The sequence below is a fragment of the Nipponia nippon genome, unplaced genomic scaffold, assembly GCF_047370975.1.
Source record: "Nipponia nippon isolate SJK-2023a ecotype South Korea unplaced genomic scaffold, ASM4737097v1 scaffold_13, whole genome shotgun sequence".
Classification (NCBI taxonomy): Eukaryota; Metazoa; Chordata; class Aves; order Pelecaniformes; family Threskiornithidae; genus Nipponia; species Nipponia nippon.
In genome coordinates, this window is record NW_028262324.1 from 6784415 (window position 1) to 6811416 (window position 27002).

Here is a 27002-nt window from a genome sequence, read left to right on the forward strand (position 1 = left end):
TCATGGATGGTCTTTAAGGAGAAATAGTTTTACCATCCAGCATTGCCTTAAAGTGCGTGTGATGAAACCCCGGCAGGGGAACGTCTCTAAGCGCAGAAGGCAGCACGCGCACTTCTCTCTGTCCTTTCCCTCCCAATGATTATGTTTCCCCTTTGCCATCTATCATCCTAAGGAATTTTAACTTAGAAGTCTCCTGGGTGACACATGGGGCGAGAGGATGTGGTGACTCGCAGCATCCTCTCACCCCCCGCCGCGTTCCTTGGTGGCACGGCTCCCAGGGAAGCAGGTGGCTCCGCATCGCTCTCCGCAGCCCTGCCTGAGGCGGGTACGACACTAACCCTAACACTGGAAGAACATCAGAAAGGGCCCTGGCATGTTGTTAGAGAAATACCAGTTTCTGCCCTGAGCAGTCCTTGTAGCTGAAGTTCAGTTTAGTTAGGAAGAACTTGCTGCTGCTTCGGAGATAATTAAACCCATCTTCCCTCAACCCGCTGTTTGTACACGCACAATGATACCATTGTTCAGTCATGCAACACATATGCTGACATTAAAGTGTTTAATCTTGTAGTACAGTATTCCATTATTTTTTGGACATCTGTACATGATAGAAAGGGTACGTATTAAGGGATTTGTTGACAAAGAAATGGCTAATGCTGATACATGTGTGGACTGAAAGGATCTTTCCAAGTTGTGTTCAGCAGTAGGGAGAATGCTCCTTCCCAGGCCCGAAGCCTGGCACAGATGTGATATGCACTGTTGCTATTACCACTTTTCAATTTATAACAAGGAGTCAGTGTTTAGAAGAATTTTGGAAGCTCCCTGCTGGGTTTGTGGCTAGGTGGTCTTGCTGGCAACACCACCTTCATGCTGAAAGCTGAAAAAATGAAGTGATGGCTAAAGGAAGAGTATTAATTCCAGAGGGCTTCCCCCCCATCCCCCCGCCCTTTCGAAGCAAAAATGCTTAGCCCAGATCGCTTTGCAGAGTGAGCACTAAAGAATTTCGAACCCCCCTGTTTCTAACCTCTGGGTTTGGGGATCAGGATTTATGGAGCCTAGTTTTCATCTCATTTGAAATTAATGCATTAGTCCTGCTTTCCACTCATAGATGGGGCAGGACTTTGCTGTGCCACACACTGAATTTACCATGCAAGAAATAGCTTATCACCTTTACCTCCCTTTACCCAGCTGTAAAATGGGTACATGAGCACCGAGCGTCTGGGTGCAGGTTCCCTTCAGCTGAGCACTGCCTTGGCTCAGAGCAGCCCCTTCTGCAAAGGGCAGACGGGGACGAGACCATGAGGACAGAGCTTCGGCAGATGAGCCCAGACCCCCCTGAATCCCCGGGGGTCTTGGGCCTGTGGCTGAAGGACAGACTGTGTTTTCAGAAGTGGCAGGATGGCCGCAGTCCCTGGCAATGGGATACATTAATGAGTTACAGAAAAACCACAGACTATTTTTCTAGTAAGGTTATCTCGCAGACCAAAATCAAGGGTGCATTTGTTTTTCCTTAGGTTTCTCCAAAACCCTGCAGTAGCTTTTAGATGAGTTGGAGCAATGCAGCTATCCAGTGTAAAAAAGCCCTCCAAATACTGGTTTTGTCACTCTTAAAAAGAAAAAAAATCCCATCACACAACCCAGGATGTTTGCTCTACTCCATTTATAGGACTCCCAATTTATATTCTTTAACTATGTCTTCAAATATTCCTTTAACTGCTGCTTTAGCTGCCTAATGTCAGCATGTAAATCTTGTAGCCGAGAGGATGAAGCAAATGAAAACCAATCACAGAACTTTGCATTCCCAAATTCTTGCCATTATAAATTTACTGCCACTGCCCCTGTAACTCTTGCTGTCAAGCACAATGAGGAGGGAAACATGTGCCTTAGCAGACCATGGCCTGGCATGACATTATTGCAATCTTTATTATACTCCTCCTTTTCCTCAGAAAAATATAAGGACTGACCTTGCACTTCTTGCTCAATCGGGAATCCCGCTGAGCCCAGTAGGCTCTTTCAGCAGCGGAGACCGCTGGATCCTTCCCCTAATTGGTTTCCTCCTTCGTGAACCTCACTAACATAAGGAGAAAAGGCCTATATTTCATAAGTGACATGGTTTTATCCACCGATTTAGAGACAAAGAAGTGCAATTTATAGCGGGAACATTTAATGCCTGTTAATTAGAAACCCATCAAGAGCTCTCAAATTTGGCATCCTGAAAATTTACAGCGCAGTTTCACAACTGCCGCAAGCCCAAGGGGTGGCCCTGGCCTCCTTCCCTCCGTCCTGGGAGGTCCCCGGCCCTCACCCTGCCACCGCGGCTCTTGGGGCGCTGCCGTGAGCCGGCTGAGGATGGGATCCACTTGAAAACTCATCAGGGGAAGGGAAAATTATTTTCCAGTTGAATTTCCCAAGGGAGACAGCAGGGTGAAGCAGTAGATAGGAGCAGACCTTCCCTTTGAAAGCAGTAATGTACGTGGGCTAAAAATGCTCATGGACCCCAGGCAGAGCTGGTGGTCCCAGGGCAGCTGGTTTCTAGGAATCTTGTGCTCTACACTGAAACGGTGCAAGAGAGTTTCTGAAGTTTTGGCTTGGATCTCTAGGGGTGGTGATGGAGGGAATTAAAGGTAGTTTTTCTAGGAAGATTCAAACAAGATTTTGCGCTGCTGGGTGAAAACGGTGTAACTCAAAGTGTAGTTTGCCCTTTCGTGAAGACACTAAGGCTAAAATCCACAGGCTCGCTGGACAAGCCAGCCGGCCCTCAGCCATCTCTGAAGAAATAGCACTCATTTCCTGCAGCTCTGCAGCTATCCGAGGCAAAGCAGATAAAGACTTTCCTACCCGCTAAACTCACCTACATGGCTTCTTCAGTCCCTGGGGCCAGGCAGGGACAGGTAGACTCTGAAAACCTGTTAGACCTTGATGCCGGAGTGTGGCAGATTTTTTTTTGGCATCCAAATCTCTGCGGGGTTTCACAGGCAACTGCTGATGGCTCTGCAGTCGAGTCTCCCGCCTGGCCGAGAGGCTGAGGCGAGGGGGCGTTGTCTTTTGGAATCTATTTTCCTTTGACTTATCTTTCAGTCTCAGGAATTCAGGACCTTTAATCTATTTGAGATTAAAGTCCTTTACAAATCCCTTCTGGCCTTTTTTGGGAGTAAAGAAGTTACAGACACCCTACTGCACATTCCTTTTGGTGCTTTTTTTCATTGTAAGTGAGAAACAAGTAGCACTCTAATTGTTGCAAGCACTACAATAAATGAGACAACTACTCTTAACGTGCCTTATAAAAACAATTAACGTATTATCAGGTGAAAGTGTTAACAGGAAAATTTAAGTTTTAGTTGTTTGAATATTCAAAATGTATTCCAAGTGCACCACCCAAACGTGCCAGGGAGGAGGAGGCATGGAATTACTAAAGCTTTTCCAGTTTGGCAGCCTGAGCCCAGAATCTATTCGTCTGGTGTTTACTTTGCTTGTGAAAAAGAGATTTTTTACATCTTCAGAAAACAAGAGCGTAAAAATACTTAGGTAGGTAGATTGGCAAAAATAAGGCCTCTCATGAAATCCACGGAAATTAGTGGAAGTATTTCCGTTGACTTCCCTGGGGTTCGGATTAGCTCTTTAACACTTCTGTAATAATTATTTTTTAATACAGTCACGCTTGGAAAATTATTGCTGTGATTCACTGGTTCTTTGCTTGAGACATGGAGTTAGTGACTGACGTTGTGCTACTGCGCTTGGTACTAAGGCTAAAACGGTAGGTATGGTTTCTTTGCTGCGAGCAGAAGGAAATAACAACTACTGCAAGCTATGTCTCAACATCATCTTTGCTGTCATGTATCATGCCTTACCTACCATCAAAACGTACTACAAAGCCAGTGGTCCACCCACTGTTTACAGAATCAGCTCAGGTCGGCTTTTCACTTACCAGTACTGATTTACAAAGCAGCTGAAAACAGTTGGGGCTCTTATTTCTAGTCTCCACATATTTTGCTATGAAAATGAGCAAACATGGGATCAGCTCAAGTTTCCCAGCTTTCATGCTGATGTGTCATTTGCTTTCGAAGTTTGGGTACCCTGGGGTGTTAAACCAGTATCACAAGCTTTTCTGTCCAACATTACTTTTTTAGTACTGGTTTCGATTGTATTGCTCTGAGTTCTAGATGTCAACAACTACACTTTTTCATCCCTGCATCTTAACGTTTTCAAGTTTTGTATCTGAAGAGTACACTTTAGGACATGTCAAAACAAGTACCAAGTATTTGTTGACATTTTATCTCCGGCTTTCCCGTATTTTTGGATCTGATACCTGGCTACTTCACACCTGAGCACATGCATCCATCCTGTTTTCTTTTAACCATCCCTGTTGTTGCACAACTATGCCCTCCTGCCTCCTCTTGCATCACCATAATGCCACAACAGTCGGTTTGGAGAGACAAAAGACTTCAGAGAGATCAGAGACCTATCTGTATCAGATAGACGAGTGCAGTCTGTGCAGCATTCAGATTGCGGACAGATAGTCAAGGCCAGACTTTCAAAGATGCTGAGCTTACTTGCATATTTGCACCAGAGGCGTGGCAAATTTACTGATAACCACTAACCTATGTGCTTGTTTTTGTTGGGTCACCTTAGTTGTCCTGCACACTTTTTGGTGTCTTGCTTATTTTCTCATGAATCTGTTGTCCATCTCCATCCTACAGCTCCCAAATCCCATCATCTCGATGTTTCCTTTCCCAAAGGACTATGCCAAAGGGAGTGTCTGATGATCCCTGTCTACTGTACCCACACTCACCATGCCCAACAGTTATTTTGCACCAGCAGATTTTGAGCCATGTGTTGAATTAGGTCATAATTTGTCTACACTGGTTGTGCCTCCAAAATGCGATACCCCTCCTAGAAATGAGGAGAGGAGCGCATTTACACATGTATCACCTGTGAGTGACCTTGGATTGTTTCTGTAGGAGAGGAAATCCACTGTTTTCCCACAGCTAAGGCACACAGTCTGTTTCATAGCAGAATTATTTTTCAAGGGTGTTCTTCCTTTTCGTATTTTACAACCTTTGATTGCACATCCAGAGCTTTGGCTTCCTCTCCAAGCAGCTGCCTTGCCAAGGCATTTGAATTGTGACAGTTTCTGAGCTGGAATTTCCAATGTTTGAAATCAGCAACTGGGCTAAAACCATTCACCAAAAGCCTTTGGGTAGTAGTGATTTGTAAGACTATGAACCTGGGACAAACGAGTTCAAGTTCTTTGGGCAGAAGGGCTATTAAGTCTACCCAGCAAATATTCATATTGCTTGATGACTTTTAAGGGAGCATTTAACACATAATGGCTGACAAACAGCTGAGATTAAGTCCTTCAAGAATGATGAAAAGGTTCTCATTAGGGTATGTTGTGTCAACAGGGATCACGGATTTTATAGATCTGTTGTGTTTTAACCCCAGCCAGCAACTAAGCACCACCCAGCCGCTCGCTCACTCCCCCCACCCCAGTGGGATGCGGGAGAGATTGGAAGGGTGAAAGTCAGAAAACTTGTGGGTTGAGATAAGAACAGGTTAATAATTGAAGTAAAATGAAATAGAGGAGGAGGAGGAGGAGTAATAATAATAATAATAATAATAATAATAATAATAATAATATACAAAGCAAGTGATACACTATACAATTGCTCACCACCCACCGACTGATGCCCAGCACGTCCCCGAGCAGCCATCGCTGCCCCCCGGCCAGCTCCCCCCAGTTTATATACTGGGCATGACGCCATATGGTATGGAACAGCCCTTTGGCCAGCCTGGGTCAGCTGTCCTGGCTGTGCCCCCTCCCAGCTTCTTGTGCACCGGGCAGAGCATGGGAAGCTGAAAAGTCCTTGACCAGTGTAAGCACTACTTAGCAACAACTAAAACATCAGTGTGTTATCAACATTATTCTCATACTAAATCCAAAACACAGCACTATACCAGCTACTAGGAAGAAAAATCAACGCTATCCCAGCTGAAACCAGGACAAGATCTAATGGAGAAACTACAGTCGTATTCAACGAGCTGTAGCAATTCTCGTGTCTGTTTCTGTGAACACTTAAAATACCGCTCTCCCTCCCTCTTTTTTTTTTTAAACACCACTCCCCCCCCCCACTTCCCCCCATTCAAACTCCTCAGGTAATTAATTGGAAACGACCCAATGGCAGTATTGTCAAAGGTCTGACTAACACCCATCAAACCCAGGAAACTCAGACTTCTTGAGCGCTCCCCTGCTTACCTCGTGCTTTGTGCTTAAGGTATTACTGGGGTCTACAAAAAGTGCACGATCATATATACTGTACCATATGTTCACAAATACCAACGCACAGCAGCATGAATTAAGGATAGGATTTCAGCCTTCATAATGAAGAGTCTTGCTTTTATGAGTTCAAGTCAGACCCTTAACATTATTTTAACATAGATTTTGGTGTTTAATTATGTAATAAGATTTACTACAGTCATCTAACAGATGTTGATTCAGGGTCAGTGTTTCTCATAAATTAGTTCTGAAAGGATTTGTTACTTCTGGGTCAGCAGATAGGTCCAGAGTGCAAAGAAAAAGGGGAAAAACAATAAACACTGAGTTGAAGAGTTTCTTGGGATTCTTTCTTCAGTTATATATCCACATATTTTCATGATCTTAATGACTATAGCCACAGGAATGTTTGCTTTAACACTAAAGATGGCTCAGGCCAAAACCCTATATCCAAACATCTGCAAAGCATGGGAAAGTTCAAACTTCAGGGCTCTTTATTTTATGACCCTGGCCATTAATTTTTCATACTAATATGACACATTTTTTCTAGGGCTCTGCAGTGGGAATCACTGTGAACTCTAGCAGCACCCGAAAAAGTTTCATCTTCATGTGTTTGTTGTCAGATTTTGTGTATGAAGTACAGCTAAAGACTGGTGTTGGCCGATGTAGTTGTCATCGCATATGTACAATGAAAAGGTGCACCCACCTTCCTTTGAAAATTCAGCCTTCTCATGTCTTGGGAAGCAAATCATATTGGTACATCCTACTGCTAGACCTCTCTATAATACACCCTGCTGGTGATGCTATCCGTAATATAACTAAACCCGCACAACATTATATTCATTCTTCTATAGTTGTGGTTAAAGGAGCTATTCCATATTAAAATATTTTTTCCTCCCCTCTATAATTTAGGCACAGACAAATTCCTTTGAGACTGAAATCATACTCTTTATATCTTATTCTGCTGAGAATACTTTGGAGGAAGGGGACTGAGGCACATTTGATAGTGTTGCTAGCACTTACAGGGCAGTTTTAGCCTGCCAAGTGTTTTACAAACACTGGTGAATATTCACCATGTTCCCCCACTTCAGGGTACGAGAGACTGCGTGATCTTCCTGAGACTGTACGAGATGTTATAGCTAGAGGTGCAACTATAACTTTATTCATTTAGTGCACGCTAAGACTGCTCAACCCATAAAACCATTTGCTGAACTTAATCGCCTTTGTCTTGGAAAGTTTAGGGGTTTCATACCTAAAAAACTCCTCTAAGATGAATCCCAACTATTAGTAAGAGCTCTGAAGTATTTCCCTGAGCAGCAATCACACAGTGGCAAACTGCGAGCCCTGGACTCCTTGCAGAAGTAATGTGCGAGAGGAGGAAGAGCCCGTGGCCAGCTGCTGAATTGCGTCCAAGCAGCGCCGAACCTGCTCCCTGTAAGCGCTTGGACGCAGCCCGGTTCCCGGAGGCTCCCCGCGCTCCGTCCCTGCCACAGGGGAGGCCCTTGTGAGTGCTGATATACATTTGTACCGTGCAGCACTGTAAATTTAAATAGCACTTTCCAGACTCAGGCTTGAAACTCGTCTTTTTCAGGAGTAATTCCATTTAAGTCAATGGATTTACACAATGGATTTACCGCTGCCAGAAGAGAATCAGGCCTGTAGAAAGACACACATTCTTTGCCAAGAAAATCTCAGAGCTAACTACTTGAATTGTGCAGTCGAGCTGCAGGGAGGTCAAGTGGACAGACGACGGGACTGGGATGTACGGGAAGTCCCTGGTTCAAGCCTCAGCTCTTAAAATGTTGTGCGGTGTGACCTCTGGGGAGTCGGTTCATCCCTTATACCTCTGTTCCCCCATTTTCCTTTGTCTGACTTGTCTATTCAATTTGGAATTTGTTCCAAGAAGGGCGCTTCACTTCATGTGCTGGGCTGGGGCACTGACACCTCTCCTCCCCCTTGCTGGAGGACAGTCTCAAAATCTTTGTTTCCTCACATCACTGACCCTCAGCTTCAATATCCACAAGCAGCGTTACACGAGACCATCAGCTGTCCATCAGAAGACAGGCAGACCTGTCACTCAGTGGGATAACGCACCGTCCTGACACTGTCTTGGGAGGACTCTGGCACTTCTTGTTATTTCACGGTCAGGGTTGGGAGTTGGAAGAAGGTCCTCATTTTGAACATTTGCTTCACAGCCCTGATCACTAAAGATCCTTTAAAATGAAAGCTTTGACCCTTCGGAGTGGGGCTGTGAGTTTGTGGTGAATTCAGCTGGCAGTGAATGCGTGTCACTGGCATGAAAAGCCCCAAGGACCAGAATTTGTGTATATATGTGTGCGGGTATGCATGTATGCGTGTGTAATTTTCAGAAGCAGAGTCAGGCCAAGAACCAGCACTCCTGAAAAGCCCCATCTGTTTCTTTCAGCTCCTTCCCACAGCAGCCTGGTCGTTATCGGTGGCAAACGTCCAGAGTCACTTGTCAAGCATGAAGCTGCCAGAAATCATTAAAACACAACGGTCACCCACACCCTGTACCAGCCAGCTGTAAAACTGTTTCGAAGAGAGTCTGATAAACACATATATGCTTATAATAGCCCCGATGGAGTCATGTATTTCCTGCGTCCTTTAATGAACCGAACAACAGCATGAGATGCTGCAATCAGATATTCTTGCCCTTTTCTGTTGTGGCAACTCGCAAGCTTGTTTGATGGTGAGGGGAAGGGGAACAAAGCAGGTGGCTAATGGGCTGTTTTTCTGTTTCAGTGGAGCATGACAGAGAGTTTCACCATCAGCGCTGCCACTACCGAGAGTTCAGGTTTGATCTCTCCAGAATCCCAGAGGGGGAAGCGGTGACGGCTGCCGAGTTCAGGATATATAAAGATTACATCCGCGAACGCTTCGATAACGAAACGTTCCAGATTAGTGTCTACCAGGTACTCCAGGAGCACCCGGGAAGGTGAGTGACCCGATGAAATCCCCAAGGCAAATCCTGATGAAAGCGCAAGCACAGTATGTTCCTTCAAAAAGTTATTACTATATTTTTAGTAATACTGGTGCCGTCAAATGTGTCTGAAGAGCTGGGCTTAGGCATCGCAGCGGTGCAGTGAAATCTCAGCCAGTGCTGATGCAGTGGGCACGTAGCTGCCATGTCTGGTCAGCCAGGGAGGGCATGGGGAGGAGGTGCCCTGCAAGCCTCTGCGTGCCCCCAGGAGCATCCCCAGCGCTGTCACTCTTGTCCCTGGGAGCAGCCGGTAGCTGAGGAACAAACAAGCCTGGCTGTGTGCTAGTGCAGGAAAAGATCGTAAAGTCAGAGTATTTCAAGATTTCTGGAAGACTTACCCTGTTCCTCCTGCCGCTTATGGATCCTGAGGTGGCAAACCCACATCCGAATGCTTCCTTTCTAATTGTAGCTTAATTACTAGCCTTTATTACCAAAGGCTTTTGAGATCCCTAATTAACAAAGACAGATGACACCATGCTTTTTATATTGACTGATTGTTTTGTGTGTGCAAAACTACAAGATGAGCTATTAAATCCATTCCAAGCAATTATTAATGTATGCTAAGCTCCCTAACAAATCCTCCAGGGAACTTGAATAAGAACATATGTTCAATTTTCTCATCTGTTTTTAGTTCCAATTAATCAGCAATCCCAAGCCATTTATCAAAGGCACTTAGTTTCATTTGCACATACTTCTTTTACATACAAATCCTACCAAAAGTGAGATTGCATTTATTTACACGAAACGTATTTACAGTCACGTGCTAGTTAAAAGTTATTCTCTAGGACTACTAAATATGGGATAATAATACTACAGCCCTAATTTAGGTTTATGAAAAGAGAAACACTAAGGATTTAAAAAGGGGGCTTTATATTTTTATAAGAGCTAATAAAAATGCAGAAAAAAAAACGTTTTCCATTTTTTGATCCATTAAAATATGAGAGGAAACCTTATCAAAACCTTATTAGTTTTTAAATGGTGAGAATTTCTCCCAGCTTTGCTGTATGGTATACTTTTTAAATATGGGTGTGTTTTTCTTTCACATCTGAAATTCCAATTTTATGGGTCAAAACCCATGGTTCTCTTGGCATTTCTAATGACACAATTATTTGCAGGGTTTGCGGACTATGCTAACAATTATCTATTTTTATCAAACAATAATTCAAACTATACATTTTAACCAGGCTTTCTTAAAGGAGAAGGCAACAAGCCACAAATGTGCATAGGACCCGTGAGATGTCCTGCTTACTGCAAGCATTTAAGGTTATTCCATCTTAGGCCCTTCCAGAGATAGAAGCCTCCCTTTGCTGTATTTCTTGAGTAAGTTATACAGGTACAAGCCTGCAGGGATGACTTTTCACTCTTGGGAAGAGCAGAAACAAGCTCCGTGTTGGCAGCTGAAGAGGGCCTCACCAGCGTGCCAGGGCATTAGGGAATTGCCAGAAACCTGTTCTGGGAGTAAATGGCCTTCCTCATCAGATGCCGGGGAAGTTCTCCTTCAGATCCTGATTAGTGAGGTAGGTGCCTACTAGGAAACTTACTGACAGAGTTAGGATGACATTTATTACCTTAATTTTAGAGATGATACAGCTACAGGTTTGTTAAAAGTATGTTTAGAGAGGGCTGCAAGGTACCCACTGGCGATAGTTAAGGGTATACAACTGCTTGGAGCATCAAGTGTTTCTGCAAACTGTCTCCTTCATAAGGTCTTATTCCTAAAGGAAAAAAAATGTATGCAAAGGGCAGGCATCTACATGAACCACTGGCTGGAAGGGGTGAGGAATCTTGCTAATTATACAGATCTTCCAGCTACAAGATCAGATGCAATTTTACGGCGTCATATTCACCACAGGAACCCTTTTTTTAACGAGTGTTCATGCGTTTTCACCCTTCGCATACATTTTGGCACAGGCAATGGTGAGTTTTGAACAGTTTGTCCTGAAAAAATATTCCTGTTGGTTTGGATTGACCAAAGGTAAAATATTGTCCCTAACATTTGTAAAAATATTTGCTCTTTTTCTGCATTTTTCCACTGACATTTTCCAACCGGCTCTGTCACAGACCAGTCATCCAAGTCAGTGTGTCATTCGGCAAGTGGAGAAAGAAAACAAACTCTCTCCAATGTTGATCAAAAACCACCCATTCACTTTGATGCTTCCTTGGCTGTTTGTCTCATCCTGAGCGGGCTGGAAAGTCAGACCCATCTGACGTTGTTAGCAACAAGAGCAAAACAAAGCCAAACCCTCCCCCCCCACGCAGGCAAGAAAACCTTTGCTGGTGTTTGGCTTTGTAGATTCCTGTCCCTAGAGCACAGCAGGTACAATGGCCAACAAAAAACCAAATGGTTTTCCCTCTCCCTATGCTCTTACGATGATAAAGGAGCAGTGGGATCTCCCAGGAGATTGCTGGAATCGCCTTTTGGGATCTGAAACACCAGGTATTCTCCTGGGCTGTGCCCCCTGCAACGCGCACCTCCTGTTTAAGCGCACCAAGGCACAGAAGCCCAGTGCCAGGCTCCCCAGAGGCAGCTACACACTTCGTAACACAGCAACACATGGCAGGGATCAGGACAGCTTCTAGGGCCACAAAACCAGCACGGGATGCAGCTGAAAAGCCCAAGCTGAGCCTGACTTGAGATTTTTTCCTTTGAGGGTGAAGAGACCATTGGATATGCTGGAGGCTTGATTTTCAGTTAAACCTCAGATCAGCCTCCAGTTTGGAGCGTGTGATGGTGTGCCCTCAGTTCAAATAAACCATAAGTACGAGCAGTTCAACAATTAATGACTTGTTTTACGAGTTCAGACAGGTTGGCAGGTATCTAACCAGCAACATCTCTTGTCTGCAATTTATTGCCAGTGAAAAATACAGGCATAGGTGTTTCCAGACAAACAGTTGCACCCACAGCAGACTATTTCTGAAATCCTGCCCCTCAATGGTACCGACATTTAAACACAGGGTGGAAGCTCTCCTCCATCCACCTGCTCAGCCGTGGGCAGATAGACACCTAACAGCCCTGGCAGTAAAAATGAGAGCCCAGCTCTGTCCTTTGCAGCAGAGGGGATGCCACTCTGGATATCTCTGTCAAACTGAAGGTATTATTACAGGTGTTTATAGGAAACCAGACTAAGTGATCAAATATTCTTTCTGGCCTTTCCAAATCTATGCATTCGTTGCAAGGCAAGCTTTTCAAACTGGCAACATCTCCTTTATAAAAAGGCACGTACAGCATTCTTTAGGCACAAAGCATCAGTTATTCACTTTAAGCAAACAAGTACATTCATGAACAAAAATGTTCCTAATATCATAAACACTGTGAAAACAGTTGATGTTTTGACTAATATAACATGTCTCAAAGCTTTCGTGTGCATAAAGTCCAGTGACTCATGTCCAACTTCTGTTTGGTCTTCATGGTTCACTCACCCAAAAGCCTGGGAAAGAGTTTTATAAGGCCAGTGACTGGCTTGAGAAGGGTGCTGAGCAGCAGGACATCAAGTCCCTGTTTGTGGTCACAAACCCTGCTAGTGGGAACTAAAGGTTGCCATCAGGGAGCCGGGTGCTGCTCAAGCCTCCGTCTCCTCCCTCCCGGGTGCTGTGGGAAAGCAAAGCAGCTGCCAGTGCCAGGGAGCGCCCATCACAGGGCACAAGGCTTGCTACAAGGTGTTGAAGGTCATTTATCTCAGGCACCTACACAGGGAACACGTCAAAATAAAGCTTATGGATATGAGCCTGAGAAAAATGAACTTTGATACTTTTACAGCGGAATCATGAAATAGTTTGTGAACTACTACACAAAAGAAATATCCATTACCCTCAGGATCTCCACTATTGTTGTAAGCAATGGCCAAAGCAAGAATTTCAAAGGGACTTAAGTGCTGAAGAGACAGGCAGGTATGTAGTGGGATTTCTAACAGCAGCTAAGCAGGTTGGAAACCTAACTCCTACTGCAACTGGTAGGAACTTCTGTATTTTCAAAAAGTACCCATGCAGTTCTGGGGCAGATTATCCGTCGGGGCATCATCCTCAAGTTATGAACCTGAAGCTGCAGAAAAAAAAAATGCAGCCTGTGTAGCTCCCCTCAACATCAGAGCTCGATCCTGCCCATCTGTCTGCACCTTCAGAAGCTAAAATGCCTCGTCCCAGAGTTACATCTCGGATTTCACTGGACCCAGCACTTGCGCTGTGGAGTAAATCCCAACCCCTTTGAAGTCGATGGGAGTTTTGTTACTGGAGAGAATAAAGCCAGGTACTTGACCAGCCTTTGGTAATTGAAATGTAGTTGTTACATGTTCACTTTGTGGCCATTATGGATTTCACAGGCTTCAAAGGCAGTGAATGATTTGAATGCTCATGTTACCAGCCCTACAGAAAAATAAGATCTTGCAGGATGCATTCCTGGGTTTGACTTGCAGCTGGAACGCTTTAGTTTGTGCTTCAAACTACGCCACTTCTGCACCCAGATCGAACCTGAGCCCCTCTCCAGACCCTTTTCTCCCATTCATTGGAGTCTGTTTCCATGTTGTGGGTTGAAACATGTAATTCTAGTAACTAAGAAAGGCTTAGGCCCACCCAACCCGCGAAGCAGATGTGCCTTCTTTTTGGAGCTTTTTTAAGTACCAGTGTGATCGTTCTAGGGATGGTGCAGCAAAGAAGGGTATAGTTTGTTTTAACGTTGTATCTGCAAGTACTAACAGCATCTAGAAAGGTGCTGACAATAGCTTTGAATTTTTTTTTTTTGTGACTTATTTGCAAGTCAGTTGATAACGGTACTCACCTCTTAGCAAGTAGCAAGGGAACTTTAGCATGGAAGCCCTGTAGCTCTCTAAGAACAGAGCTGCATGTAGTTATGTCTTTCAGACCATTCCTAAAAGCCACTGCAGCCTGCAAAACCTCTGACAAATCTTGAACTCACTTAGCAAGGCACAACTCTTCACAGGCACTTGAGTAGCTGCAGGAGGCATTTTGCATACCCCAGTGGGCTCTTGCTCAGCTAAGTGGTGATGCACTAATGAACAGCGATTCAACGCTGAATAGAAACAGCTGTATATAAAGTGTCAGAGATATGTATATAACCTCATTTCTTTCAGCGCTGCTTCTACGAGAGGCTTCATATTTAGGAAACATGTTGCATCTCTCTGTAACAAACTCCTGTTGCCACTTTTAATCAGTCTTTGAAACCTAGATCTTACCCTTCTCAAACACTACATGGGGACGGGAACACGACTACTAGAAACACACAAAACAATTAAGAATCTGCTGAAATTTTAAAGTGAATTTAATTTCTCCCAAGATTCAACAAAATTTACACAGATCTGTTTCACTACCAGTACAGCCAGTTTTCAGACCAGTCCTTGGAAACCACCTCCAGCAAACCATATTACTGCTGTGGCCATCCCTTCACCTGGAGGGGACCCCAGGCTGTGTTTGGCCGGTGGCTCCTCCCCAGGGGCATGGGGAGGGATTTTATCAGCGGGGAGGGAGAGGGAAGGATAAGCAGGGGGTCCCAGGCGCGCGGGGAAGGGAAGGTGTGGGAGGAGGGCTGCAGCAGGTCTGTGTACAGAGGGTGTTGCAAACGTGCCAGGGAGAGGCCCAGGGAGATCCTGGGGCCCTCTCAAAGTAGGAAAGTCTGAAAAATATTTTCCTAAGCTTGTCTTTGGACAGCTGCAGCCGACTCTAAGCAATGACACCAAGCAAACTGGAATCTGGATACTGCAGTTTTTTAATCCAAACAGATGTCTTCTAACCCCAGATCTCCTCTCACCCTCCCAGAATGCCCTTTCTGCCTTCTTCTCCCTCCACCTGGATATGGATTGCCCCCGTCCCCCCTGCCAGCTCTGTCCTTGGGCTGCCTGTTAGTAAACTAGCTATCTTGCACCATGCCTGTGACCCAAACAGCCCCTTTAGGGTTAGAATACCAGTCGAGAGGATAGGATTATGCTCCTGGCTTAGTGGCTGTGGTTTACACGCCGAGTCAATAAGACGTAACATATCTGTGCCTCAAGTGTTTCCCACCTTAAAACGGAAGCGGAAGGGTTGACCCATATTTGTAAAGCAATTCAAAGTCTGTTGCAAAGTGTCACAGTATGCTTATTGTTTAAAACACTGCTAGATCTGTAATTCCTCAAACTAGCAGGTAGGGATTAGAGTGGTGCAGCTGCTGGGCAGCCTCGGTGTGCTCTTTGGGCTGGCAGGGGACTGCAGGACCTGCTGGCGGTAGCCCTGGGCTGGCTGCTGCCAGGACATGGCCAGGTGAGACCTGGGTCTGCTCACAACCCAGAGTGCCAGCACGTCACCGAAATCAGCTTGGCTTGCAATGTAAGGAAAGTTGCTGAGAGTCACCTTCTCTTCTGGTGCCTGTCCTTCTTCCCATTTATTTTTACCCCATTTGGAAGTGCTCATTGGTGTTTACTACCACTTGTCAACCAGTAGCTTGATATAACAGAGCTGACAAAGGTGGATGGGGAAAGTGAGTGAAGAAAACAGACACAGAAGCAGGCACTGTTTGGTAAGAGGGCTACCCTAGAGCAGTACAGACCTTATAGTGTTATAGTTTATACATGCAGAGTTTCATCTCCTGTTCTCCCTTGCTATTGCAGAATTGCCAACTCTGACATTTTCCCTGAGTCCCTCTTGTTAGTCCATGTTCTTTCTCATGCCCCAGTTCATCAAGGCAGGTGACTAGGAGAGATGCTGCACTTCTGATTTTTAGATATGTTTCTAGTGTTTATGGCTACAAACCAAAGTGCATCCTAGAAGCTGAAAAAATACCCCAGCAAAAGGCAAAGAGGCCATACATACTATTTTCATGAAGCTTCTTGGTTGTTAATCCTTTTTCTTATCTTAGAATTACTGTGTCGCAACATGGCAATTTTCTTCCTCACTGTTTCCTTTCAGGATACTCTTACTTGCCTTTTCTGTATTTTGTCTCCCCTTATTTCTCTACTCAGCCCCGCAAACCTCTCTTCTTCCAGTCCTTTTCTCTTCCAGTAATTCCCTGCGATTCCCTTTCTTACCCCACTTGTACCACCCGCCCTCCACATCCCTGGTCACACACAGCCCTTTGGCAGCTTCAGCCCTTCCACCTCCGTAACGCCAGCTGCTTTCCAGACGCGATCTCACACGCATCCTCCTCAGCCACCCTCACTTTGCGATACTTATTCACCCTTGAGTCCAGAAAACACCAAGTTCACTAAGGAAATTTCATAGACCACACAGGAGTTATATGACCTGTAGACAAATTTTTGGGAGTGCTAACGGGAGGTGCCTCTCTTTTCTGGCATCCAGCGCCAGACACTACCAAAGCGATCAGTAGACAAGTGCCAGCGTCCTGTCCTCCTCTTAGGCTCCATCAACAGCCCGATGCTTGAGAAAACTGAGCTGAAAGCCCTGAGTTTTATCATTGCTAAAAGCTTTGACATTCCCACTGATGTAAGCACTTTGAACGCTGAGCCATTTTGATGTGGTCTCAACAAAACATACTTGTGGTCTGGATCCAGACTTCATCGTTTATGTAACTCTAATCGAGACATTAACATTTCCATGTCCCAGCTTAATTTTCTGTAAAATGAGGATCACGTGCCTCTTCCTATCTCTTGGCCTGGTAGGAGGTTCAGTACAGTTTCTCACATGCTCTGAAGTTCTCAGATGAGGGGATAGAATGCAGGGCCAAGGAACCAAAGTGCTTTTCTGCCTCCCGGTTGCAGGGCCATTATTCACATTGCTCCAAGAATGCTCTAAATATGCGTACAGTTGGTAGGTAAGGTACCAGAGGGTGAGATGTGTACTGGAAACCTTTTCCCTTTGTGCTTAGATCTTTATCTCAAACCTAAAACCCAAACCAGCCACGATAGTTAGACTTAACTAGCACTGTCTCATACGACAAGTCATTAGACGGGAGCCCTCAGAGCAAATTTTGTTTAAGTCTAAGCAGAATAACATTTCTTTGCCATGTTTATTATGTCTTGGCCAACAATGATGTCTAAAGGGCTTGCTGTCTATTAGCTAGTGATTTAACGCTGTTTGCCGTAAGTCTTTGGAGAGCAGGGCATTTCACTGAAGGGGAGGTCGTTCTTTTTAAAAGAACAAGAGGTTTCTTTTCATTGGAACAGGCACCACAATCTCAGGAGCTTCTGCTTGCAACACCAGTCGGGTTTTGCATCCCATCCCTGGCCGCTGCTGGTGGGCCAGAGTAGAAAGTGCTAATCCAGGAGTGCTTGAACTTCTTCAGACAGCATCTGACACCGGGCTTTTTTGGGTCCAAATGTTCCAAGTGTGTGTGGGAAGGACATTTCCCTTTAGTGGGTCCTTTTGATCTGTCTCACTTGGGGCTTCCCCTCCAGGCCTATTGTTTGCACATTGCTGTAACTACAGGAAAATAAATGCATTATACAACTTCCCAGACTGACTCACCCTGGTACTTGATGCCTCATGTTGTCTGGTTACCCTGATTGCATCATGTCAGCATGGGAAGCTTAAAGGCTGGTTTTTCTGAGTAATACTGCAGTTGAGCAGTAGCTAAAAACAAGAAAAGTTATCATTATTGCTATTATCTTCAACCTGCAAAGTACAAGGGAGAAAAACCAAGCAAGCCAAGTCCCTATTAACTAAGCCTTGTGTGAATCATGAGTTCCAGTCAGAGGCCATGCTTAAATGATGCAGTATGTGAATATAAAAACCCTTTACTTCTGGAAACTTGGACTCAGCCATTGGAACGGGCCAATCCGTACTACTCCCTCGTCCCCGGCTCCTCTGGGATGTGTTTTGTTCAGCGTGTTGTAAACAGGGAAGGGCGGGAGGTGTCCATGCGGCTGCATCATGCACAGTGGGAACAGGGCCATTGCTTCTGGGTGGGGATGAAACCCCAGGAAATTTGTCCCCTAGTTAGAGTTCAAGCATCTTACATTCCTGTAACTAATGTGTTTGGGGCGGGAGGGGGTTATCCGTACTGTTTATCTTCAGCTGTCCTAGGTGCACCCAGCAAAGCTGACTGAGCTCCAGAGAGCAGCTCCCAACACCGGGGCTGAGGCTCTCCATCGCTGCACCACAGCCCCTTCCTGAGCCACCCGCTTCGGCTGCCCAGACATCACCATAGGACCCGCTATGTGTTAGCAAGAAAGTGATGCAGGAAGGTCAATTCTGATGCAGGGCTTCTTCCACAAACCAAAACTTTGTTTAAAAGAAAGCAAAACTCCCTCTCCCGTGCCTTCTTCCACGGCCGGGATGTGCTGGGCAAAGGGAGGAATTGCAATTGTTACAATCCCAGCCTGCAAAACATCTCTTGCAAGCATCAGAGCTTGCCTTCTCTTTCTGAATTGAGGTGACACAGAAAGGCGCTGCTTTCCCTCAGGCTGCCACATGCAGCACTAATTGCACCCTCAGCAGCATTGGCTGTATCTACACAGTCAGCCGTGTCGTATCCAAAGGTTAACAGCATCGTGCATTGGTGAGGAAACGACAGAATCCTCCTTTTAGGCACACTGGGCGATGTGCTTACGTGGTCTGCAGGAACTAATTTCAGAAGTTTAATTTCATGCAAGCCAGCACAGAGCCAGAGGCGGTGACATCCATTAGCTCACGGAGGAAAGCCATCATCTCTTATACGCCCCGGCCCACAAAGGTTGAAAGGAAAGCCAGATAGTAAAAACATCACAATAAAACTCCATTTCTTTTTTGAGTCAGCTGTGTGGGACAAAAGCCTCTAATTTCTCGGTATCTCAGAGGGAAAAGAATGACTAAAAGCTACGAGACAAAAGCCTCTATGCCGACAGCACTTCTCGGATTCATTTTTGATCATTTGGTATTTCGTGCAAACAGGAGGCACTGCGTAAACTAAATTATGTATATTTATTTGCACTGACAAATCAATAGTGACAAAATTAATAAGGCCTTCTTTAAGCTTTGAGGACATGATTAAAGGATTTTCCAAGGATATTTCTTCATTCAAAAGGATATAATTACACTTAAATAAGTTATCATGTTTGTGCACTGTAAGTACAAAAGCAGCTCTTACGGGACTTGTCTAGACACTTCCACTGTGTTTCTTTGTTCTTCTTGTAAAGTCATTTTTCATAAAGGAACTGCACCACTATGCAATTTTTTCATCCAAGTTTTATCTCTTTCTTAATTTCTGATAAGAGAAGATTCTTTCCTTTACAGAACCTGTGTTTTCTCAAATTTCATTTTACAGAAATTTGCCAGGAAATGTTTTGTAAATCCAGAATGATTTCACCCTTTTCAAATGCATGAAATCCTCTCTATTTCGGATATTTCTCATTTTCTGGTATTAGTTCTTCAACCAGAATAACCCAGCGGTGGCCTTTAAAAAATTCAAGCAATGAATTGCAAGCAAGTTGCCACACAAAGTCATGCAGACCTGTGACTGTGCAGAGGGTTATTGCCTCAATCAATTATCTGTAACCTCAGATGAACAAATTTAAAAACCATTACATATGTTAATATATGCACACCAGTGTTCCAGCTGGCTTGCACCAATGCTACAATTATGCATAAAAGTCAGGAAATTATGTGTGGAAAGGATAATGAGCAGCATTGTCTGCCCAATTACCAAGTTTGCATATGCAAACAATAATTTTGCAAATCTGTGCCTGGCAAGCGTTTTTTCTGAAGCTGTATCAGCAGCTCTAAGGTTAACTGTAACAGCAAAGTAACCCAAAACCACCTCAACTCTGCTTCAACCCATCCTCCCTTTTTTAAAGAGAAGAAAAGTGCTTCATCTGAAGGTGATTAGACAGGAAAGCATGCCAGCCCAGCTCTGGCATAGTCTGCCTATTGCTGAAAGGCCGATGAAGTCCGTTGCTTAAGGCATGTATGCGAATGTCTGTAGAGACTCCAGTGGAAAGCCCGGTAACTGGGAATTACACTTCTTTTTTTCAGGGATTCAGATTTGTTCCTGCTCGACTCTCGAACAATCTGGGCCGCAGAAGAAGGGTGGCTGGTGTTTGACATTACTGCAACCAGTAATCACTGGGTGGTGAATCCCCAACACAACCTTGGCCTGCAGCTATCTGTGGAAGGCATCGATGGTGAGTGTCAGACACCAACATCAATCAGTGAGTCTCTGTTTCAGGTACACGATTCCCAGCCAGGGGAAGCCTCAAGCATTCAGTAGTCTTTCATTTGAATAGAATTTCTTAACCATGTTTTTCCTGAATTTGCCCAAGATGCAAATAATAATAAAATAATCCATAGACATACTTCAGGTTAAGGATGTACTCAAATGCTTTAACAGACTGGTAACCTGTCTGCAGTCATTTCAGTATTACCTACATACACATCCCTATCAAGGTACGTACACGCTGCTGGCTGATTTGCAGGTAGTGCAATCCAGTCAAGGAAAGAGGAAGAAACTTTGCTATGTGTGAAAAGACACAACTGAGTGATGTAGCAGGCTGGTGTTAATTGGCAGAAAAGTCCTTTCAAATTCAGAAAACAGCTAGGGACCATTTCAGTTTCCTTTGTGGCAGCAGAAATAACTAGTAAAGTCATGCCTGGTCTGGACTCCAAGGTCTGCAACGTGCTTATGGTACAAACCTGCGAGGTTTGGGAATGGGTGGGAAGACCTGGCTCTGAAACATCTCCAGAAAGGATGTGTTTAGAATCAGGTGGGGAATTTTCCTAACCAGGTCTTAACTAAAAAGTCATGTGTTAAAGTTAAGATTCCTGATGTTCACTTGGAGACTTGTGCAAGGAAACCAAAGTATCCTGGATCTTCTGGAGGGTTCCCAGGATCTGGGACCATCTGGAACTGCCTGGCTGCCCCACAGGAGGGGTTAAGCAAAACCCAGCTCAAGACTCTCATAAATAACCTGATTGTGGTTATCTATGAACTTTCATTCTCCAGACATGCATCTATGATATCACTTGGTATTGGTTTTTATGCAACACTCTGAATGTTTCCAGTTAGTAGTAGTTTGCATAAAGACTGTACAAAGCAGTTTTGAAACAGGCAGCCTATGGACAGTCATTTACGTGAAAGGGTGCTTTTACTCATGCGAGACCTGCGCACAGGGTTTGTTTTAACCTGCCCTTTCTAAGTGATCAGTGAACGCAGAAACCCAAACGCAGATACAAAGCAGGAGCTTCGCCATGGAAGTTACTACTCCCCACCCCAATGACAGAAGACTTTTGCCGTCTTTCTATAAAGATTCAAATTCAACCTGATCTACAAGTTAATCTTAACTCTTAAAGCTAAAACTGTAAGGCAAATTAACAGCCAAGACAAGCTTAACCCATTTTCAAACACTCGTCCTTGTTTTTAGTTTCCAGTTTGCCTCCTAAAGGAAATACTTGGAAGTACAGAAGTTGTGTCCACAAGCGTAGCGCATTCGTTCAGTTGTGGTTCACGTATAGGAAAACCATCAAGACCCAGCCCAGAGTCCACACAAAAGCGATAGCTGGCTCAATATTTCTAAACACTATGGATACTATAGTATCACACTCACACTCTGATACCAATAAAGTTGTCTTCGCGCTCTGTCCTTCCCCATCCTCACCTAGTGATTTCACAGCAAAAGTCAATCCCTTTTTTCAGCATTAAGGAGGAAGGCAGCTGATTTATGAATATATTACAGATTTCAACAGAGACTTTTCAGGATCCTGCATCCAAGGACATGCTGCAACTTTGCACACACTTACAGTAACTCTGTTCTACTGGAGCAATCAGGAGTGGACCCTTAAAAGCATACAGCCAGATCTATCACAGAGAGAGCTTTCAAAGACAGAAATGCCCAGGTGCAGTGATAAGTGCATTCTCGTCTCTTATTCAACTCAATGAAAATTAGGAATCTGGTTTCTTTTTACACTCCTGAAAAATCTAGCTGAGTTTGTAAAGGGTTGAAATCATACACAAAGTAACTTATTGCTTTCTCAAAAATAGATTAACAAAATACTTTAATCGGCCTGTCATTAAAGTTAGAAAAGCCAACTGCAGTGTTTAAAAAGTAAATACAGAGATACAGGAGCTGATTGTCTGCTTGTCTTCTGTAACCAAGTCCCCTGACAGCATACCTTTGCACTCACATTTCTCCGCCATACACGTGAATTTTTCTTTCTATTTTGAATGGCAAGGACATGTCCTTCCTTGCTCCCCAAGTTTCATTTTGGATTTAGACCAACTGTGTGCACTAACAAGAAAGCTGCTTTTACACCTGGACTTCATATGAAAATCATATGCTGCAAACACAGCAGGATTTTGATGCAACACTATATGCTTGGGTAACCCCCAAAGCTCTAAGTGAATTAGGAAAAAAAATCTTTTCTTTGTATCTGTCATTACATATAGAGATCTCTAACCATGAAGCCAATACATACAGTCGGTGTAAAAAAAATTCTGACATCATGAGCACTGTCCAGATGAAATTATACAAAAGAAATTAATTAACTGATCATTGTATTTCTTTATAATCTTGCCAAATAAGTCTATCGATGTGTATAACTAGGGTGGAATCAAAGGGTATTTGCTTACTCTTAGAAAATGGGGATGAGCTCAAGCAGCAAGCAAAAGCAGTGTTGGAGTGGCTCACTAGCCTTCAGCGAGCTCTCAGCCCAGCACCCAGTACACCTTGCTCGGCAGCAGCACGTAGGAACAGCAGCTGCCCACCTAGGATTACTTAGTTTATTACTTAAGATCCCATTTTTGACAGTATTAAAAAATCAGCTTCATAAAAGCAGATAACGCCATGCCCTCTGGTTCAAGAGCACGGCTTTAGTTCTTTTGGGAGAAGTTTATCATAGTCTAATGGGGACTACGCGTGCGTCCTTGTGTTTAACTTTGCTTTCTGGATGTAAATGAAAGTTAGAAAGTAGATTTTTCCCATCTTTATTAAAAAGAAATATGCTGCTTCACATACAGAGCATTACATGCCTTTTTTTCCGCTGAGGAAACATTGCCACCATAATGATTTTGAACATGACACGTTGGTGCTACACGAGGAATTCATTGGTCAAACGCTACTTACTGCTGCGCTAGTGGAAATCCATTGAACATATCGGTGTGAAGCTGGGTCCCCTCCCTGCATACCGCTGACCTACTCTCTAGAGACATGGTAAAGGTAAAATAATTTACACTGGACAAACCACAGTTGTAGATGTACTTGCTGGTTTAAACAGCTTTGGGAAGCAGAAAGGCTTCTTTGAAGGGGCAGGAAAAGCCATAGCAGCGGTATTCAGTGAGCTCTAACTCCTGCAGCTGAGCTTGTTTTCAGGAAATAAGGCTTCGATCTGGCAAAGCCTGAGCACAAGTGGAACTACTTATATATTTAGCATTAGCTACTTGCTTAAGCACTTTGTGGGCTCAGCCTCAAATATTTAAAATGAAAACTGTTTGGACAAGTTTCCGGAAAGGAGCTTAAGCAGAAGGTGAAGAAGTTGTTGATGTGTGTCCACATATAAATCTGCGTACATGAGTTTTTGCAGTTGCTATTTTCACCCAAGCTTTCCTGCTGCCCTGTCTGAGATTAGTTTTGCTTTATCTGGTTTACAAGGCCTGGCCCCACTCCTCTGCAGGTGGCGTGCCATGGGACCTGGCCACGCCGGGCAGCCGTCCCGCTGCCAAGCTGCCGTGCTCCCATTAAAACACCTCTTGAGCCAGTCCTCTCCACAAATCCCATATATTCCAGCTTGAGACTTGCTCCCTGGGCTGCACACTTTTACAAAAACAGAGAATGGACTCCAGCCGAGGCCGGTCCATTTCTTGGCCTCGAGCTTTGACCACAGCCCCCTTTTCTGGGTCTGTCACCTTTACCAATCTTTTGGCCATATGCAAGAGCAAAGATGGAAACGATTCCATAAAGACAATAATTTATAAGCCTTGGCATTTACTTTACTCGTCTTAAAAACAGCAGTTATAGAATATTACCTAGAAATACCTGAGGTTACCAGCTTCTTTTCCCACAATAGTCAGAAACTAGTAAGATAAGGAAATTTTTGCCAGCGGACTGCAGAGCCCCTCACCTGCTCCCCCCAGCCAGGCTTCTGGGCTTCTTCAGGGCTTCTCTAGGAAAGTGTCAGCCATCCTTGGGCGTATTTGGTTTGTGGCTGACAAGGCCCAGCTCTGTCCTTAGCAAAAGGATCACAAGAGCCACTAACATAACTTTGACTTAGCAGCAGTACTCAGTAGCTTGGAACAGAATAAATCTGGATTTCGCCCCTGGATTTCATGACAGCACCCAGGCACCCTTGGGAGGCAACAGGGAGAAATGTTAAATTTCCTGCTGCCAGCCGCTCCTTGCATCTTTTGTAAATAATTGATTTAATTGTACAGAGAACCCACCTAATCATCTTTTACCAAAAATAAAATTATTTTAAAAGCCCAGGATGAAGGAAGTATGAACAGTAATCAACAGTTTTCAAAGAAAGTTACCGCACACAGTAGTGCTGAGATACAGCAATAAGCAAAATGTCTCTAAACATCTGAACTATTTGTTTCTCTCTGCTACAGTATATCTGGAACTCTGTCAACATTTCATACAAAGCATTTTTATTTTAAGTTAATAACCTTCCAGTGGGAATTTAGTGTTCCTATGGGCTGAGTTTTATGGTAACTTTTATAGGATCTCTTCAAATTATAGGTTGCTGAACTTAAAGAAACCCCTCTAAAGAATGCAGGAAAAGTTAATGCTAAGCGGATTTAGGGTAAAATAATTATATGTAGGACTATTTTATGTAACTTTTACATGCAGATATAAAATGAAGTTAGCTGTGCTGAGCTGCTCTTTTCAGAAGCAGCTTTGCCGATTAAGTCCAGGCCCTTGGTGGATCGCCGCATACAGACATGCCTAGGAGTCACCCTTAGCAGCCAGCCAGCAGCTCTCCTTGTTACCCTTACTATGTCTGCTGAAAATGAAAAGTTACTGCAAGCGCTCTTATCGGTCCATTCTGTTACTAAGGGCAAAGCATCAATCCCAAACTGGCGGGTCTCATTGGAAGGCACGGCCCGCAGAACAAGCAGCCGTTCACGGTAGCCTTCTTCAAAGCCACCGAGGTCCATCTCCGCAGTATTCGCTCCACGGGAGGGAAGCAAAGGAGCCAGAATCGATCAAAAACGCCAAAGAACCAGGAAGCTTTCCGGGTGTCAAACATCGCAGGTACAGCGCGGGTTGCCGGGTCTGTGTTTCTGGGTGTGGGATAATGCTCTGCTGGGCTTGGCACTGGATGGGAGCGGTTTCTCCCATACTCAGCCTGTTTGTTTTCTCTTTGGTCTACCACTAGTGTTCTCTTGCTGGTTTGAAACTACCTGGGATTAGGGATTATTAAAAAAAAAATTAGAAAAATAATGTTTCTTTGAAACAATGTTAAGCTGAGGAATTTCTTAATCCAATATTAAAAAAAAAGCCATCTAACCAGAAAATCTGTTTCTCCCACATGAAATAAATTCTTATTTTGAAATGTAAGATAATTACATTAATCCAATGAGTACATGATCAAAACAATGATATATTTCAGTGGATCTGAAACAAAATGCTGTAGATTTTCAGAGTTTGGGATTTTAAGTTTAGCCCCCAAGAAGTTTAGTAGTCCCAAAAGTTTTGCATGGAAGAGGAAAACCCATTCATTGCTCAGGATAACCGCAGCTATTTTGGGGGGAGCTGTGCTTCCTAATATGGAAGAAAACTCCGTCAGGCATTTGAAATAGAAACGTGGCTTAATTACGAGATACCTCAGAATAATGGGCCCTTGGTGACCTTCCCAGCAGGAAGGGCCAGCTCCGCTGAGGGCAGTGGCAAATTCCAGCTCTGTTTCTGTGGGCGTTTCACTGAACGGAAGGAGAGCTTGCAAGAGGTGGAAGGAGAAGTACAACGTAGGGCACAACATCGTCTTACGTGACTCACCTTTGCCTTGGGTTGCTTGGGGTAACCTGCAAGGCTATGGGAGAACTCTCTCCCATCAGTCTTCTTGCAGCTTCCCGATATTTAATCAGGTCACTCCTGTCCTAGAACTAGTGATGTTTTTCTGCAGCCCTGGTGATAGGTGTGGCTTCTCTGACCTGCCCACATGTAGGTATTTCTGTACCTCTCACCCAAAATCCTAGAGTCTCTTAAAATGGTTTTCCATGGCTTATGTTTCGAAGCTCTGGGTTTTGCAGGTCCCTAAGCATAGACGGTCTACGGTTTAATTGTGCATTTTTATCATGTTTGCTGTATCGATTCAATTTTTAAAGGATGGGTAATGGACAAAAGAATTTCTTACTTCTGCGCGTAGGTTAGAAAAGTCCCTGTAACCAATGTCCTCCTTCCAGCTTGGGGACCCCATGTTGAGTTAGTTTTCAACAACAAGAGTTGAAAAAAATATTTTCTGGTACTTCTACTTGGGTCTCCAAGCTCAGGCTATATGCCCAGGATGGACACAGCTTTAAAACTGCACTGATAGCCATGGTTGGTCAGATCCCCGATTCAGACCCATGCTTTATTCTTTGGCTTCAGCATTGTTACTCACTGCGAGAAGTCTGTAATCTGGATCCAGCTGCACTGGACAGAAGAACAGATTTCACGTTACCTTAATGTCATACGTTGCCTTTGTAGGCCTGAAGGTGCAACCATCACCAGTAATGCAGGTGATTCAAAGACAGTTAGAAATTTAGAAAATAGGTAAATGGTGCCTTGCCCTATCACTCCTTTCACATTTTGTATAGTAGGCAATAATCAGAGAGATCTGCTTTTTGCTAACATGAGGTCAGAGGAAGCCCGGGAAAAAAAGGAAAAAAAAAAAAGCTATTTTCTC

The 27002-nt window shown here is 44.2% G+C and overlaps 1 protein-coding gene across 1 annotated transcript in view; it reads left to right on the top strand.

Moving 5' to 3' along the window:
* Positions 1–27002, top strand: part of BMP7 (bone morphogenetic protein 7) — a 48377-nt gene that overhangs the window by 16215 nt on the left and 5160 nt on the right. The window contains exons 2-4 of the mRNA XM_009465502.2: positions 9032–9224; positions 20160–20308; positions 25172–25369. Of these exons, the coding sequence (XP_009463777.2) occupies positions 9032–9224; positions 20160–20308; positions 25172–25369 (540 nt within the window). The remainder of the gene's footprint in view (positions 1–9031; positions 9225–20159; positions 20309–25171; positions 25370–27002) is intronic.